We start from the raw sequence: 18,799 nt of genomic DNA, 5'->3' as shown, positions 1-18,799 counted from the left end.
CCTATGTCCATACCATAAAGAGTCAACCAAGCATAAGTAAAGAGCCTTAAAAAGTCCCTGTGGTGACTGGGCAGATGTTGTGTAAACCACTCAGTATGGAGGGTGGACAGCCAGGCCCCCTTTTTCAAATAAGTTATGGGGACTAAAACAGAAACTCCAACTAATTCATGGTCCCACCCCACCAAATTGTAAGGCACTGCAGTGTAACCCCTCATTGCTAATTATAGATAATCCCCAAACAATGGCCCAAGAACCCTTTAAATTCAAACGGTATGGATTAGGAGCAAATGTTACAAAACAAAATCCCATAAAAATCTCTAAGGTTAGCTAAACCACTGGTTAACAATAATAATAACAAAAATCCATATCCAGAGTCTGGGAAACAACTGGAATCCAACGCCCTCCCCAATGCCCAGCGTCCTTCTGCCATCTCCAAAACAACCCAACCAAAGTAACGGTTGTAAAGGTAAAAAATTTAAAGCAGACTATAGCTCTAGAGACAGGATATCAAGATGCAAATGCTTGGCGAAAATGGATTAAATATTCCATCTGCACTTTAAACAAATGCGATTGTTATGCTTGTGCGAACAGTAGACCAGAGGCCCAGATTGTCCCTTTTCCACTCAGATGGTCTTCTAACTGACCAGGCATAAGCTGTACGGTAGTTCTCTTCTAAGACCACACAACCTGGGGCGACAAATCATGTCAAGCTCTTTCTCTGCTGTTCCCTGAAGCTCAACACCCTGAGGATCAGCCCCTGAGGGCCATCAGCTTCCGTCTCCCAATGCCAACTTTACTTCTCGTCTCTCACAACAGGGAGAAAAACTGGTGTTCCTTGGAGCCTTAACGGGACGGAGTGAGCTTAAGTCCTTCCAAGAGCTTACCCATCAGTCTGCCCTTAGTCATCCTCGAGCAGTTGTATGGTGGTATTGTGGTGGACCATTATTGGACACTCTGCCGAGTAACTGGAGCAGAACTTGTGCTAATTCCATTGGCCGTCCCTTTCACCCCGGCGTTCCATCAACCAGAAAAGATAGAAACCAAACACTGTAAAATAAGAGAGGCCCCTCATAGGTCTGTTGACTCCCATATTTATAAAGATTCCACTGGAGTCCCACGAGGAGCGCCAGATGAATTTAAGACCCCAAATCAGACAACTGCAGGATTTGAATCCACGGTTTTCTGGTGGTTAACTATAAATAAAAATGTGAATTAGATAAACTACATTTATCACAACCAACGACGATTTTTTTTTTTTAGATGGAGTTTTGCTCTTGTTGCCCAGGCTGGAATGCAATGGTGTGATCTTGGCTCACCACAACTTCTGCCTCCTGGGTTCAAGCAATTCTCCTGCCTCACCCTCCCGAGTAGCTGGGATTACAAGCATGCGTCGTCACGCCTGGCTAATTTTGTATTTTTAGTAGAGACAGGGTTTCTCCATGTTGGTCAGGCTGGTCTCAAACTCCTGACCTCAGGTGATCTGCCCGCCTCGGCCTCCCGAAGTGCTGGGATTACAGGCGTGAGCCACTGCGCCTGGCCTATGATTTGTTAATTACACTAGAGATGCTCTTAAAGGGACAGCTGAACAATTAGGACCCACCAGTCAAATGGCCTGGGAAAATAAGATAGCATTAGACATGATACTAGCAAAAGAGGGTGGAGTTTGTGTCATTATCGGAACCCAATGCTATACTTTTACCCCTAATAATACTGCTCTGAGAGGGACCACAACAAAAGCACTACAAAGTCTTACTGCCTTATCAAATGAGCTAGCTAAAAATTCTGGACTAAATGACCCCTTCACAAATTTAATGGGAAATTGGTTCGGCAAATGGAAGGGATTAATGTCCTCAATCCTCATGTCTCTTGCCATCAGAATAGGGTTGCTTATTCTTGTAGGATGCTGTGTCATACCCTGTGCCTGAGGATTAATACAAAAGCTTATTGAAACAGCTTTCCCCAAAACTTCCCTCAATCATCCTCCTCCTTTTTCCAGTGAGATTTTTCTTTTAGAAGACCAAGTAGAATAAAAGAGCCAAACTATGTTAAAAGGGTTTAAAGAAAAAATACTATAAAATATTTAAAGGGGGGGATTGTTAAATACGGTAAGAAATTCTTCTTCAAAGGTTTAGCTTGCTGAAGTTTCCTTGTCCTTTGCTCCCTGCTTTCAAGGCCAGACTTCCTTACTCTCTGTGTTCCCCTGCCCTGGTAAACAACCTTCCCACCAGTCATTGTCTATAGAGCCCACATTCCACATCTGCTACCCACTCTGTGAGTTACCCCTCCCATCACAACGGCTTCTCCTGGCAAAGTTGATCTTCCCACCTTCCCACTGGTGTAGTCACATTACTGCACTTTTCAAGTTAGCCAACTGGGTTCAACTTAGGGATTGTGCAGTCCAACTCTAGCCAATGGAGTCAGGACACAGTAGCAGGGACAAGCGGCGTTAGAGATAAAAACCTCTGCTTTCCTTTGTTTGTGGTGCTCTCGTGGCGACCAAACCTATGAGGAGCAACCTTCTGCAAAATTAAATTTGCCTTGCTGAGAGACCCTTTGTCCTTTGTCTCAGTGCTAGTTCTTCTTTGCGGCACCAAGCATTTGTTTTCAACAATTATATATTTAAGGAACCCTTGATTATGGAAAATTTCAAGAAGTGGAGGGAATAGCATACTAAGCCCTGTGTTCTCATCTTTGAGTTATCTACATTTCATTACCAGTATCTTTGGGATGCCTGAGGGAGCTTTCTCTTTCCTGGAGGGCTCCCGTATTACTGCCAACGTATTTTCCTGACTGCGGCCAGAAACTGAGGTCCCTTCCTACCTATGTACCCTTCTATCCCTCTCTGAAGCTTCTGCAGAATTCCCAGCATGACAGAGCTTGCTGGAAGCATGGTATGCTCAGAAGCTGCTGCTGAAGCATGTGTGTGAGGGGGCGGGGGCAACTTCTTGGTCGTAGCACTTCCATATATCGATTTTCTTTTCTGGCTGATTAGTGGGAGGAGTGTGTGTGTATGCGTGTGTGTGTGTGTGCGCGCGCGTGTGTGTACATGCATGTGTGTGTGGATGCATGCATGTGCTGCGAAGCAGGGAGACCAGCTTTCCACTCCTTGTTTTCTCTCTGCAGTGACCTGGGAGCTGTCATTTCCCTCCTGCTCTGGGGACGACAGCTTTTTGCATTGTACTCAGGCAATGATGTCACAGATATCCCAGGTCAGTCTTTGGTTGGGTAGGAGCATGCATTCCTGGCGCTGCCGCATCCCACTCTTACCCTCTCGGGTCTGCATTCTTTCTTTGAGAGAAGAAAGTTCCCCCTTCTCATCCCGACCTCTGAGCTTTCAGAACTGCCAGGAACATTGGGGTTCCTGCCAGAAATGAGGGGAGCGTGCACTTCTGTTGGCTTCTATTTGGGGCAGAAGGAGATTGATGTGCAGAGCAGCTTCCTCTCATCTGACTTTTCATGGGTCTCTGGGAACAATTTCCAAATAGTAAACTCTCTGGCTTCTCTCTTTGCAGATGACGGCTGCCCAAAGCCCCCCATGATCGCAAATGGCTACGTGGAGCACTCGGTTCGCTACCAGTGTAAGAACTACTACAGGCTGCGCACAGAAGGAGATGGTAAGACCTGGACAACTGTCTCTATGCCCTATGGGCGGTGCTGGGGTGATTCGCCAGAAAGTTCATTGCTCTCCTTGGAGCCAGGAGAGTTAGATTCTAATAAGCGTTTTGTTGCCGGTAGCTGTGGCCCTTTGGGCAGACGAACTTTTGTCAGCCTCAAGTTTTCTGTTTTGTTAAGGGGAGGCCATGCCAGGCAGCCTACCTATCTCAGAGTCAGATTTCCATCTCCAGCGGGAGATGTGGGAAAAGGAGGAACACTGATGACGATAGGTCACCCCCACCTAGTGAGTCTTGCTGTCCTGGCACTGCTCTAAGTGCTTCATATTTATTTACTCACTTAGTCCTCACAGTATCCCTCTGAATAGAGGTTATTGTTCTCACTTTGCTGATAAGGAAACAGAGGCACAGACAGGTTGAATCTCTTGCCCAAATTCAGGCAGCCTGTAAGATGCAGTCAGGATTTGAACCCCGAGCCCTCCCTGTACTGCCTGGCTGTGACCGCCATGACCACAGTGGGTTCTGCTGGGCGTAACTGGAGTCCAGGCACTTGGTTTCCAGCACAGCACTCCTTCCCTCCTCCTCATATTCTCTCTCCTTTTCCCCTTCCTATTTGTCCCCTTTTCCTCTTCCTTTTAATTCTTCTCTTTAAATGCCTTCTCACTCTGCTCGGGGTTCAGACTTGACTTTGCCTTTGGCTCATTTCTTGCCTTTTGTTTCAGGAGTGTACACCTTAAACAATGAGAAGCAGTGGACAAATAAGGCTGTTGGAGATAAACTTCCTGAATGTGAAGCAGGTGGGTGCTGAGTACTTACCAGTGCAGGCGGGCTTCTGGGTGGGGACGTCCTAGAGGCACAGCCTTCCAGTGCGGCTTCCTCTGAGCACACAAGAGCCAGGAGGAGGGATGTGGGAGAACCGCAGCTGGCCAGGGAGAGACTTAAGCAGTTAGGTGGTAACTTCCTAAGGGTCACTAAGGGTCTAAGGGTCTTGATCACTGGGGCCTGAAGGGCACTGGCTGAATCCATTGTCTACACTGCCCACAGATCAGGAGAGCCTGTGCATACAGAGAACCTGCTAGGGAGCCCTGGGTCTAAAGAGAAGCAAGCTCCAGGGAGAACAAGTCAAGGGATTATAAAATCTTAATCCACGGAAGCCTAAAAATGGACGTGGGCTGGGACTCCCGCTTCTTGTTATTAGTAAGAGTTGTTGCTCTCTGCTTTCCCTCTAAGAACCAGAGGCAAAGGCCCAGCCTCTTCTGCTGTGAGGGGTGCGGAACTCCCAACCTGCCTCGTATTAACTGCAAATTCTACAAAATATGAGCTCCAGCCAATGTTGCTCTAGATTCCTCTTTCTTCAGAGATAATGAATTATTGTAGTTCCTAGCCCTTTCTTATTCTTTTTCTTTGTTTTTTATTTTTTGAGACAGAGTTTCGCTTTTGTCGCCCAGGCTGGAGTGCAATGGTGCTGATTCCTGATCTCAGGTGATCCAACTGCTTCGGCCTCCCAAAGTGCTGGGATTACAGGCGTCAGCCACCACGTCTGGCCCCTAGACCTTTGAATGAATTTCAGGGAATTGTGAAAATTCCTTTGTTGGGATAACCGTTTAAACATAATTCACCAGCCAGGGCTCAAAATCTCAGTATTTCTAAATTCCTTAGTTAGAAATAGAGCTTTTTGTAATGTAAACAATTTAAAAAATTATTTTAGAACTGCAACTATTGGGAATGAGATGAGCAGGTGGTAAGGGCAAAGCATTTAAATCTTCCTAGTTTACGCAGCAGTGACAGCCGCCCATGCTTTTACCCCTCTTTCTCAGATGGAAAGGCTCTTGCACATTTCCACTCACGAGTGTCTTGCTCTCTTTGACAGTATGTGGGAAGCCCAAGAATCCGGCAGATGCAGTGCAGCGGATCCTGGGTGGACACCTGGATGCCAAAGGCAGCTTTCCCTGGCAGGCTAAGATGGTTTCCCACCATAATCTCACCACGGGCCACGCTGATCAATGAACAACAGCTGCTGACCATGGCTAAAAATCTCTTCCTGGACCATTCAGAAAATGCAACAGCAAAAGACATTGCCCCTACTTCCACACTCTATGTGGGGAAAAAGCAGCTTGTAGAGATTGAGAAGGTGGTTCTACACCCTAACTACTCCCAGGTAGATATTGGGCTCATCAAACTCAAACAGAAGGTGCCTATTAATGAGAGAGTGATGCCCATCTGCCTACCTTCAAAGGATTATGCAGAAGTAGGGCGTGTGGGTTACGTGTCTGGCTGGGGGCGAAATGCCAATTTTAAATTTACTGACCATCTGAAGTATGTCATGCTGCCTGTGGCTGACCAATACGACTGCATAAAGCACTATGAAGGCAGCAAATGCCCCAAAAGGAAAGCACCGAAGAGCCCTGTAGGGGTGCAGCCCATACTGAATGAACACACCTTCTGTGCCGGCATGTCTAAGTACCAGGAAGACACCTGTTATGGCGATGCGGGCAGTGCCTTTGCCGTTCATGACCTGGAGAAGAATACCTGGTACGCGGCTGGGATCCTAAGCTTTGATAAGAGCTGTGGTGTGGCTGAGTATGGTGTGTATGTGAAGGTGACTTCCATCCAGGACTGGGTTCAGAAAACCATGGCCGAGAACTAATGCAAAGCTGGCCGGAAGCCCTTGCCTGAAAGCAAGATTCCAGCCTGGAAGAGGGCAAAGTGGACGGGAGTGGACAGGAGTGGATGGGATAAGATGTGGTTTGAAGCTGATGGGTGCCAGCCCTGGGTTGCTGAGTCAATCAATAAAGAGCTTTCTTTTGACTCATTTCTGTTTTGTGTTCAGTCTTGAGACTTTTTTATTCACTCCTTTATGGTCCAGGGTAGCCAGAAGGTATAGAGTCTACTGGGATTATGGCAGAAAACACCCCAAACCCACTGGAAATCCCAAAGGTGATACAAACTCTTCCACCTTAGGAAATCACGCTCACTGATTGAGTGCCTATTGAATGCTAGGCCCCAGAAAGGCAACTGTTGTCCTTGTTTTACCAGAGAAGGAAACAGAGACTCAGAGATGGTAAGTGAGTTGCTTAAGGTTACATAGCCATGAAACAATGAAGCAGAACTTTGAACCCAGCCCTGTTTGATACAAACTCAGAGCTCTTTTCACTGTATCCTGTTGCCTCTTCAAAGTGAATTAGGAGAAAGGACATGGGCCTGCTGAGGAAGAGGCTAGGTCAAAGTGGGATGGGGAGAAAGTGTTTTGACACACACAGTACTTCAGAGTTTGGGATCTAACCTACCAGCACTCCAGAAAACAAAAGACGATGATGTAAAGGCAGGACCTCTGAATGTGCTGGGTCCAAATCACAGCTCAGCCCAAACATTTGCTAGGTAATTTGGGCCATCAGTTCCTGGTCTCTTCCATGAAGGACTTGAGCCACAGTAATGTCCCTATCAGCAGTAACCTTCCGGGACTCTGTACAGAGTGGGAGGTAGAGTCCCTGCTTCAGTAGAAGCTGCTTTTCCTGCTTGGAACAAACCCACCCTTCGCCAGGAATCAAACGCAAGCTGGCTGAGCCTCCTCTCCTGATGGCAGGTCTCGCCATCAATGGTCTCCCAGAAGAAAGGTTCTGGAGCTCTGATAAACAGAAGTTCTTCTAACGGAACTTTCTCTTGCTATAAGCCTTCACTACCACCAATCACCAATGCGCCTTCTTATGCCAAAATACAGCCCCTCCTTTGCAGGGTGTAAAACGACACTGATGTCACTCTCTCTCACCAGGGTCTAGCCATCTCTGTGAAGCTCTCCTCACAGGCGCCCTGCAGATTCATCAACAAACTTCAACAGGTTAGCGCTAGTAGGCCAATAAGACCTGTATTCTAGAACCTGTGAGATAGTAGCCAGAAACTGGGAAACACCAAACTCTTAAAAAATGCCTCTCAGAACACAGTCACTTACACCTTTTCCTCTTGTAGTTCTCTTCAGTACCAAGTTTCTTGGAAGAAGAAGGCAGTCTCCAGTTTTCTTAAAGAATTGTCTGATTGTATTAAGTGGCTCTGGTAAAATAACAGTAAGAGAAAAGCTGTGGCATTCTCTTGATCACTCATCTTCCTGCCTTCCTCCCCAGCACCACCTCCTGGCCTCAGCCTGTGGGCTTCTGCAAAGTCACGTATCAGGACTAATTAGCTAGCATCAAATTCCTGTTAATTCCAGAAGCAGGGACAAACCTGTTCGGGAGGGACTTAATGATAAAATTAGGTATAGGTCTATATGTTAATCAAGGAAAATTCTCTACTTCCTTAAACTTACTTTAAATCCTAGAGGAGAGCCAAATCCATTCTGATGTATAGTCAGAGGAAGGAAATTGGGGGAAATTACAAGTTTCTCCAATCCATGTAAAATTAAGAAATCCTGGGGAAGTTGTAAAGAGAAAACAGTACCCTATTCCCTTGAAAGGCAGAATAGGTTTATAACCTATAATCGAAGGTCTCCTTCAGGAAGAACTTCTTAAACCCTGTATGTCCTCTTACAACACTCCAATACTGCCTGTAAAAAAGTCAGATGGGTCATATCGACTACTACAAGACCTTTGAGCCATTAACCAAATAGTCCAGACCACCCACCCTGTCATTCCTAACCCTTACACCATTATCAGCAAGATCCCTCATGACCGCCAGTGGTTCACAGTAATAGACCTCAAGGATGACTTCTGGGCTTGCCCCTTAGCTGAGGATAGCTGGGACATATTTGCTTTCGAATGGGAGGACCCTCACTCCAGTTGGAAGCAACAGTACCGATGGACAGTTCTAACCCAAGGGTTTACAGACTCTCCAAACCTATTCAGTCAAATTTTGGAACAAGTCCTAGAGAATTTCACTCTTTCATCATCCTTATATCTACTCCAATATGTGGACGACCTGCTCATTTCTGGAGGCACCAAAGACCAAGTAAACACAATTCTAAATTTCCTAAGGAAACAACGGTTATGGGTCCAAAAAGTAAACTCCAGCTCATAGAACCCAAGGTAAAATACACGGGACTTAACAAGCAAAGGGAAGCGGAAGATAGGGCCCGAACAAATTGAAGGGATCATATCCTTGCCATTGCCTAAGACAAAACAAAAACTTCGAAAATTCTTGGGGCTAGTTGGAAATTGTTGCCTGTGGATTGACTCTTATGCCTTAAAGACAAAGCCTCTATATCTAAAACTCACCCAAGAAGGGCCCGACCCCTTTCTTTGGACTCCACAAGAAGTCCAGCAAGTTGAGGAACTAAAACATCTACTTATAACTGCCCCTGTCTTAGCTCTGCCATCCTTAGAACAGCCATTTCACCTTTTTGCTAATATAAGCAAGGGGGCAGCTATAGGAGTACTCGCTCAAAAGCATGGGGGCCATCGCCAGCCCACAGCCTTTCTGTCAAGTATTCTTGACCTAGTAACCCATGGGTGACCTGAATGTATCTAATCTATAGCAGCAACTGCTTTATTGACAAAAGAAAGTAGAAAAATACCCTTTGGGGGAAGTCTCATTGTAAGCACACCCCATCAGGTTAAAACCATTCTTAGCCAAAAAGCAGGGAGATAGCTTACGGATTCAAGAATCCTAAAATATGAAGCTATTCTATTAGAAAAAGGTGATTTAACCCTAACCACTGACAATGAGCTCAACCCTGCCACCTTCCTTTTTTTTTTTTTTTGAGACAGAGTCTCGCTCTGTTGCCCAGGCTGGGGTGCAGTGGCCAGATCTCAGCTCACTGCAAGCTCCGCTTCCTGGGTTTACGCCCTTCTCCTGCCTCAGACTCCCAAGTAGCTGGGATTACAGGTGCCCGCCACCTCGCCCAGCTAGTTTTTTGTATTTTTTAGTAGAGACGGGGTTTCACTGGGTTAGCCAGGATGGTCTTGATCTCCTGACCTCGTGATCTGCCCATCTCGGCCTCCCAAAGTGCTGGGATTACAGGCTTGAGCCACCGCGCCCGGCCTTTTTTTTTTTTTTTGAGACGGTTTCACTCTTATTGCCCAGGCTAGAGTACAATGGCACAACTTGGCTCACCACGACCTCTGCCTCCCGGATTCAAGCAAATTCTCCTGTCTCAGCCTACCGAGTAGCTGGGATTACAGGCATGTGCCACCACACCTGGCTAATTTTTTTGTATTTTTAGTAGAGATGGGGTTTCTCCATGTTAATCAGGCTGGTCTTGAACTCCTGACCTCAGGTGATCCACCCATCTCGGCCTCCCAAAGTGCTGGGATTACAGGCATGAGCCACTGCACCTGGCCAACCCCACCAACTTCCTGACAGGAAATCCAAATGCCGGAGACCCTGAGCACAAAAGCTTAGACTTAATCAATCATCAGACTAAAGTAAGGCCTGATCTAAGTGAGACCCCTTTAAAAACAGGGCACCATTTCTCTGTAGACGGCTCCTCCTGGGTAACTGAAGAGAAAAAACATAATGGCTACTCAGTGTTAATGGAGAAACTCTCATAGAAGTTGAATCAGGGAGACTGCCCAATAACTGGTCTAACTAAACATGTGAGTTGTTCGCACTAAATCAAGCCTTAAAATATCTGCAGAATCAAGAAGGGATATTTACACCAATTCCAAATATGCTTTTGGAGTGGCCCATACCTTTGGGAAGATTTGGACTGAACGAGGTCTTATTACTAGCAAGGGCCAAAACCTTGTCCACAAAGAGTTAATCATGCAAGTATTAGAAAACCTTCAGCTACTAGAGGATACAGTCATTGTTTATGTCCCAGGACACCAAAAAGGTTCCTCTTTCGAGAGTCGCTTCCCAAGAAGCACCCGTTTTCCATTTAACCCCTTGTCTCCCTTCCCCATCCGCAACCCCCATCTTCTCCCAACCACATAAAGAAAAATTAAAGAAAATAGGGGCTAATGAAAACTCAGAAGTGAAATGGATACTGCCAGATAACAAAGAAATGTTGTCTAAGCCCCTAATGAGAGAAATCTTAGTACAACTTCACCAAGGAATTCACTGGGGTCCCCAAGCCGTGTGTGACGCAGTCCTTAGAACCTACGGGTGTATAGGGATTTATACCCTTACCAGGCAAGTCACAGACAGTTGTATGGTATGCAGAAAAACCAATAAACAAACTTTAAAAAAACCACCCTTTGGGGGAAGAAATCCTGGGCTACGGCCATTCCTAAAGTGTCCAAAGAGACTATACTGAAATGCCCCAAATAGGCTGCCTCAAATATTTGTTAGTTATAATGGACCATCTCACTCACTGGGTGGAAGCCATTCACCTGCCAAGTGCAACTGACAATAATGTAGTTAAAGTACCAATAGTGTTGTAACTGAGCGAGTTATAGAGAAACGCCACACTTTAACATGAATTCAGGAGTCCTTTATTAGCTGGTGACCAAGAGACGGCTAGTGCTCAAAATTCTCTCGGCCCTGAAAAAGGGGCTAGATTTTTTTTACACTTTGGTTTAGAAAGGGGAGCGGGAATCAAGCTGAAGCAATCTCACAGAAGTAAAACAAGCAAAAAGACAAATGGTTACAGGAAAACAAACAGTTCCAAGTGCAGGGGCTTTAAATCCATCACAAGGTGATAGGTGCGAGGGCCTTGGATGCTATCTACTGGACACAAACGCGGGGGCTATAGGTACTATCAACTGGGCAAATTCCTGGGAACTGCGGATATAGTTTGCCACAGTACCTTATCAGTTAATTGCACTCTTTGATGTGTTGGGAGTTAGCTTGCACAAGTTAAATCCTCGAGGAAGGGGGTGGGTAAGGAGCCCTTGATGTCTTGCAAATGAAGGAGCCAAACGGAGTCTGTCTGGCTTCCTCAGCTAAGGGACAGTCAATTCATATTAAAACAGGGTAAGGTATCACAAGAGAAGACATCATACCCAGATTCAGATTAATAGAGAACACTGACTCAGACAATGGAACCCATTTTACTGCACAGGTCATTAAAGGATTAACCCAGACACTAGAAAAAAAAATGGGAATATCATACTCCCTGGCACCCACCCTCATCATGAAAAGTAGAAAGAATGAAACAAACTCTAAAAAATCACCTAACTAATCTTCGAAACCCAACTGCCATGGATGAACTGCCTCCCTATCGCCGTACTAAGAATTCGTACCACTCCTTGAAAAGATATCAGCCTGTCCCCTTACGAAATGCTCTACAGATTGCCATACTTAAATTCCACCACTGACATCCCCACATTGGAAACAAAAGATCAATTTCTTAAAAACTATGTGTGTCGTCTGTCTTCCACCCTGTCTTCCCTCAGGATCCAAGGCCTCTTAGCACAAACGCCACCTCTAGAGTTTCCAGTACACCCACATCAGCCTGGGGATTATGTGCTCATCAAAAGCTGGAGAAAGAAAAACTGGAACCATCGTGGGAGGGACCCTATCTAATACTCCTAACACCTAAAACAGCAGTCCCAACAGCTGAACAGGGGTGGACTCATCACACTCGGGTAAAAAGGACCCCACCCCTTATGGAATCATGGACCACCACTCCAGGACCAACTCCCTCAAAATTAACATTCAAAAGGTCTAATTTGTCTCTTCTTCCTCCTAATTGCCCAGGGGCATTTCATTATTAATGTAACCAAATCAGCCTCCCCTCAAGCTGTTGAGTTTGATGCTTGCCTAGCCATACCTTGCGGAGACCTACCAAGTTAAAGGCAACTAGCCTCTTCGGAAAAGTATCTTTGCCTTTGGTACTCACCCCACCCTCAATCTGATCTTTGTAAGATTCCTTATAATTGGCTACCCTACCATTCCTGGTACGATATTCCCTGGACCACTCAGTCCCAAGGCTGGACTTTCCCAGCAGGCTGTACCTCCCTAAAACCTTATATCCATTTTACTAAACGAAATAACTCCTTTAACTGCCAACACCTGACATAACCCGGTGCATATTTCTATTACTACTTCAATCTCCGCTAACCCTATTCCCACCCTAAGTCGCTTTTATGGTATAGGGGCAGATGTTACTGGGAAAGACCCCATAGGGTCCTTGGAGATTGGTTTTGTCACCCCTCCAGCACCCCTTCCTTCCCCAAGATCTCCTCCAAATCAAACAACTATCTTGCCATTACCTAATGACAAAACTAAAGTGACCATAGTGGAAGTCAAAGACCTAAAACACACTCTGGTTATTGAGGCCAGATACCAAGAAACAAATGCCTGGCTGAAATTGATCAAACACTCAGTGTGCACTTTAAATAAAAGCGACTATTACACCTGTGCAACAGGCAGGCCAGAAATCCAAATAGTTCTTTTCCTGTTTGGATGGTCTAACCAACCGGGCATGGACAGTATGGTAGCTCTCTTCCAGCATCTCCCAGCCTGGGGTAGTAAGTCATGCACCACTCTCTCACCGCTTTTCCTGAAAGTCAAAGACTGCTCTGTGGGTCAGCCCCCAAGGGCCATCCAGTACCCGACCTCTCATGCCAATTTTACCTCATGTTTCTCGCAACAGGGGGAAAACTTGGCATCTTTCAGGAATCTAACAGGATGCAGTGAATCCAAGCCTTTTCGATAGCTCACCAATCAGACTGCCCTCGTCTATCCACGAGCAGATGTTCGGTGGTATTGTGGAGGACCTCTACTGGGTACGCTGCCAAATAATTGGAGTGGCACTTGTGCTCTAATCCAATTGGCCATCTCTTTCACCCTGGCATTTCATCAGTCCGGCAAAAAGTCACCCTCTTGGGAAAAAAGAGAAGCTCAAGGGTCTTTCGACCCCCATGTCTATATAGAGGCAATTGGAGTACCATGAGGAGTAGACAATGAATTTAAAGCTTGAAATCAAATAGCTGCTGGGTTTCAGTCAGTCTTACTTTGGTGGTCTACTATAAACACAAATGTAGATTGGATAAATTATACATATGACAATCAACAAGGATTTGTTATTTATACCACAGATGCCATTAACGGGATAGCGGAGCAATTTGGTCCCACCAGCCAGATGGCCTGGGAAAACAGGATAGCTCTTGACATGATATTAGCAGAAAAAGGCAGAGTTTGTGTCATCATCAGACCCTAATGTTGTACTTTGATCCCAAATAACACAGTTCCCGATGGAACCATTACCAAGGCTCTACAAGGCCTCAACACCCTGAAAATGAGCTGGCTGAAAATTCTGGAACAGATGACCCCTTCACAGGTTTACTGGAAAGATAGTTTGGTAAATGGAAAGGACTTATGGCCTCTATCCTCACTTCCCTTGCAATTGTTACAAGTGCACTCATCCTTGTAGGCTGTTGCATCACACACTGTGTTCGTGGGTTAGTTCAAAGACTCGTAGAAACAGCTCTCACTAAAACCTCCTCTGTCTCTCCCCCTCCATATTCAGATAAACTTTTACCTAGACAATCAAGAAGAGCAACAAAGTCAAATCTTACAAAAATAATTCGAAGAGGAAGAATTATAAAAAAAGGGGGAAATTGTCAGAATAAATGAAAGGTTCCTCTTCAAAGATCCAACTTTCTTGTCATAGGCTGTAAACTGCCTTGCTCCAAACCTTAACCTGTAACCTTTAACCTGTGCCTTTTGAGAAAGATTCAAGCACATAGCCAATTGGGGTCAGCCTAGACTGTGCAGTCCAACCCCAGCCAATGGGGGAAATACAAAGAGGCAGGAACTGCGTTAGGGTTAAACACCTCTGTTCTCCTTTGTTAGCTGTGCTCTTGTGACTGCTATAGGTGCAGGCAGCACCCTTCTGCAAAGTAAACTTTGCCTTGCTGAGAAACTTTTCTTCTGAGTGCTGCTCTTCCTCTGCGGCACCAAGAACTTATTTCTAACAGGAGGAAGAAGACACAAGAATTTTGCGCATGCAGGTTCTGAGTTTTGGCTGGTGGGCTGAGTGCTCACCATACCTCAAATACTGCGTGAACTGGGCTGAAGAATAGAAAACCCGACTAACAGTGACTTAGGCAAAAAGAAATTTTATTCTTTCACAGAAATCTGAGGGAGGCAGGCTGAGTTCACGCAGGAGTTCAGTAACATCAGGGATCGGACTCTTTCTGTTCTTCTTAGCATGTCGATGTTTTACCTGATGCTGGGCACCTCATGGGCCTAAGATGGCTGTTGTAGCTCCATGCATCATGATTAAACCAGAGGCAGGAAGTGTATGACGGAAGAGGACAGAGGTGACGGCCTCCTCCTCTTGTTTTGTCTTATTCCTGGAGTGACTCCCTCCTTTTATCAGCAGGAACACAAGCAGTGCCCAGCAGCCTTCCCTCTGTCCTGTATAAGCCAGAAGCAAGCCTCATGGCACCTCTCCCTGCAGAAAAGGGGTGGAATGGAACCCCTGGCAAAAGGGGATGGACTTGCAGTGACAGTGCTGCTCTGAACAGGACTGGGCTTCTGCTGGCGAGGAGGTCAGCTGCTGCTAGGCAGATCACAAGCTGCCTCGACCATGGTTCTCCAGCTCTGCGCCTACCCTCTCCTTCTAATAAATGTTTCAGTAACCATCATGAGGTTTAAAGAGGGACAGTAACTTGCCCACGGTTGCACCAGGTGCCCCGGAAGAGTAAGAATTCCTCACAAAGTTATTAAAACAGGCAAATCCCATAAGGGTGACATTTCTTTCTAACAATGCTAACATCTCTTAGTTTTGAGCTTTAGTAATACAATTTTCTGCCTCAGGAAGAGGCAGCAGCTTCTGGGAAAAACCTGCTCTTGCTAAGGGTGGCTCATGCATTGTTTTACCTGAATAGAGTGGTGGAGAGTGAAGGTTCAAATTCTCACTTTTCATATTCAATTTTATAATATAAAAAATAATTAAATGGGTCAGGCGCGGTGGCTCACGCCTGTAATCCCAGCACTTGGGAGGCTAAGGTGGGCAGATCACGAGGTCAGGAGATCATGACCATCCTGGCTAACACAGTGAAACCCCATCTCTATTAAAAATACAAAAAATTAGTCAAGCGTGGTGGCAGGCGCCTGTATTCCCAGCTACTCGGGAGGCTGAGGCAGGAGAATGGTGTGAACCCAGGAGGCAGAGCTTGCAGTGAGCCAAGATCGTGCCACTGCACTCCAGCCTGGGCAACTCCATCTCAAAAAAAAAAAAAAAAAAAAAGCCAACCAGGACAATGTTTAAAAGTCAGACCCAAAAGGCTTCAAAATAAAACAAACCTGTCTGCTCAATTATTTATTTGAAGAGAAACTACAGTAATACAGACTGGAGATGGGAAAGCATGAGGGATGTATGAGTGGAGGAATGGGCAAAGGGGTGTGTGTGTGTGTGTGTGTGTGTGAGTGTGAGAGTGTGTGCATGTGTGTGTGCAGGCATGCAGCCAGCTAGGGTAGAAAATAAGTACTTTTGCTTCTATAGGAAGTGACTTTCCAGTTCACTTGTGTACCAAATGAACATGATTAAATCAAATTGTACTAGCCAATGTTTTGGAGGACTCTGTATTAAAGAAATAAAGACAAACATTAGAAAGAGGAGTTACAACAATCACCGTGGGGAAAATGAACACCAATGACTTGGCTGCTCTGAGGCTTGCAGGGAGTAGACAGGCATCCCAGGTCATCAGAGAACTAGCGGGGTCTTCTCCTCAGGGGCCAGGTTTTCTACATGCAAGTATAACCTCTTCTCGTCTGGGACACACATTTCCAAAGGACTTCAGAAACAGCACAGCTGGATTCAGGTACTGTGTCAAGATGTGCCTTTTTCTTCATCTTTGACAGCAGTTAATGTACTAAATGTCTTGATAGAGAAGGTCATATTTGGGAATATTCTTGGGATCAATAGGACTTTGGACAATAAGCTTCCCCCTCATTGCTCCTCGATAGATTACTTCAATCAAATCTATGAAGTCTTGTTTGGTTTTGAAGCTTCCCACAAACTTAGTGTGATCTGGAGATCTAGACACCATAGAAGAGAAACAACTGCTCTAAGAACTTTGAATAATCACCTTGTGGAAGACTTTCAGGATAAACAAAATGAACAACAGCTTTGTTATTTTCTTCTTGTCAATGAGACTTCAGACATAAAGTCCAACATTTTTTTCCATTTAGTAAATGACTAAACCCAGTGCTGTGGGCCACTAGCATGAAAGCTCTATCACGTGAAAAGCTTCAGCTTCAAATCTATCGTAATCACAAAATCTATTTTTATCACCAAGTGTTGGAATGTACACTGTTTCTGTGTTTGCTATTGTTTTTGCCTGGGCAACGTGCAAAGCCCATTCAATACTCACAGCCTTTAAGTTCTAGTCGCTTATACTTTTGAGTGGTAGGTATTAAAAAACTATTTTTTTTAGAAAAGTATCTCAAACATCAGGTATGTTACTATAAAAATTTTAAAGAAAGAAACAAAATCACCAATGAGGCCAGAGGTCACTTTTCAGTGTATATCCTTCCAATTGTGTGTGTGTGTGTGTGTGTGTATGTGCAGATACACACTTCTTTTTTCCCAACACTGGAAATTATGTCATACAAATTATTCAGTAATATGCTTTTTTCTAGCCAACATGTATTTCTTTCAGTTGTTAAATCTGCATCTACAACATCATATTAAAGTCCTGAAAGTGTAATTACTGGGTTAAAAAGTTTAAACACTTTAAAGTATTTGATACACAATGTTGAACTGGCCCCCTTAAAAGGCTGTCCCAAATTAATACTTACATCAACTGTGTTCCAGTAGAATAAACAGCTTTAAAATATTTTGTGTTTTTTGTTGTTGTTATTGTTGTTGTTTTGAGATGGAGTCTTGCTGTCACCAGGCTGGAGTGTAGTGGTGCGATCTCTGCTCACTGCAATTTCCACCTCCCAGGCTCAAGTGAATCTCCTGCCTCAGCCTCCTGAGTAGGTGGGATTACAGGCGCCCAGCATCATGCCCGGCTCATTTTTTTTCTTCTTTTGAGACGAAGTCTCACTCTGTTGCCCAGGTTGCAGTGCAGTGGCACGATCTCGGCTCACTGCAAGCTCCACCTCCTGGGTTCACACCATTCTCCTGCCTCAACCTCCAGAGTAGCTGGAACTACAGGCACCTGCCACCATGCCCAGCTAATTTTTTGTATATTTAGTAGAGACGGGGTTTCACTGTCTTAGCCAGGATGGTCTCGATCTCCTGACCTCGTGATCCGCCTGCCTCGGCCTCCCAAAGTACTGGGATTACACGTGTAAGCCACCGCGCCCAGCCACGCTTGGCCACACCCGGCTAATTTTTGTATTTTTAGTAGAGATGGGGTTTCACCATGTTGGCCAGGTTGGTTTTGAACTCCTGACCTCAAATGATCCGCCTGCCTCAGCCTCCCAAAGTGCAGGGATTACAGGCGTGAGCCGCTGTGCCCAGCCTAAGGCACTTTAAAAAGATAATATTTCACACATTTTCAAATAAAGACAAAAAGGGTACACAGATCTAGATAAGTGGACACCTCAACCACAGTAGAAATGGTCAGAATCATGGATGCATCCAATCATCAATATTAAGTATTGAGATGGTAACTGGATGGAGTGGAAGGCATTAAATAAGACTTCATGTTACTTATTCTTGACAGGCTTTGCTGAAGAATGACTTAAAATTCTCTGAATGGCGAAAAGCAGGAAACTTTGCAAGAGAGAAGCACATCTTAGTTTGCTGGAAGGAATGTTTCTTTTATAAATGCCACTCACCAGTCCAAAGGTTTAAGAACAACTACGTATTTTCTTTCAAATGAAATTTCTGGGAAAATTTTAAAAGTTCTTTATTTAGTTAACATAGCTATTTTATATTTTATAGACTTACGGATGGTAGTGCTTCGCAAACTGTACTATTTCTTTATACTTAAGTTGGAAATTAAAATTTGATAAACCATGTGTATGCACCATATTTTTAATTAAAAAAATAAATAAAATTAGACAATCATACCTGAAACACTGTCATTTTGTAGCAAGGCTTTGCATAAAAAATTAGAGAGTGCATCAGTTGAGGAAACAGTACTGATATAAGACTCACAGAGTCAACATCACATGCAAATAGGCAAGCCACTGAAACTGCTTACCAAAGGAAACTTACAAGGTTGCAATAACTTCAGATCAACTGCACTTACCCATAATCCACTTTCATATGCTGCCCATTGAAGAAAAAGACAGTAGACGGAATATAACTGATGTCAAAATACTGTGTATAAACTGGAGTTTGGTCTACATCTACCAGATATATAGCAGCCATTTTACTTAAGTCAGAAGAGGTCTTAGAAAGCTGCAAA

The 18,799-nt window shown here is 44.8% G+C and overlaps 2 protein-coding genes across 15 annotated transcripts in view; one reads left to right on the top strand and one right to left on the bottom strand.

The window, feature by feature from the left end:
• TXNL4B (thioredoxin like 4B) overlaps positions 1-18,799 on the bottom strand; it is a 64,666-nt gene that overhangs the window by 41,501 nt on the left and 4,366 nt on the right. For 7 of the 14 annotated variants that reach the window (XR_012092974.1, XR_012092973.1, XR_012092972.1 and 4 more), the window contains 2 exons: positions 18,641-18,792; positions 4,428-4,533 (listed from right to left, as the gene is read on the bottom strand). Coding sequence is in view for 7 of the 14 variants with exons in the window: in XM_007993776.3 (XP_007991967.3) it covers positions 4,428-4,533; positions 18,641-18,792 (258 nt within the window). In the remaining 7 variants the exon portion in view is untranslated. Of the gene's footprint in view, positions 1-860; positions 1,048-4,427; positions 4,534-14,529; positions 16,473-18,640; positions 18,793-18,799 lie in introns of those variants that run through there. The other 7 variants (XM_007993778.3, XM_007993777.3, XM_038008320.2 and 4 more) reach the window with 5 other exon arrangements.
• On the top strand, positions 3,259-6,419 carry LOC103233192 (haptoglobin). Its single transcript, XM_038008314.2, is given in 4 exon segments — positions 3,259-3,614; positions 4,334-4,408; positions 5,482-5,602; positions 5,604-6,419. Coding segments are annotated over 4 exon segments (1,095 nt in total). The 5' UTR covers positions 3,259-3,370; the 3' UTR covers positions 6,259-6,419.

The sequence above is a fragment of the Chlorocebus sabaeus genome, chromosome 5, assembly GCF_047675955.1.
Source record: "Chlorocebus sabaeus isolate Y175 chromosome 5, mChlSab1.0.hap1, whole genome shotgun sequence".
NCBI lineage: Eukaryota > Metazoa > Chordata > Mammalia > Primates > Cercopithecidae > Chlorocebus > Chlorocebus sabaeus.
The sequence above is the reverse complement of the archived record's forward strand: the minus strand, read 5'-3'. Positions and strand labels throughout refer to the sequence as shown.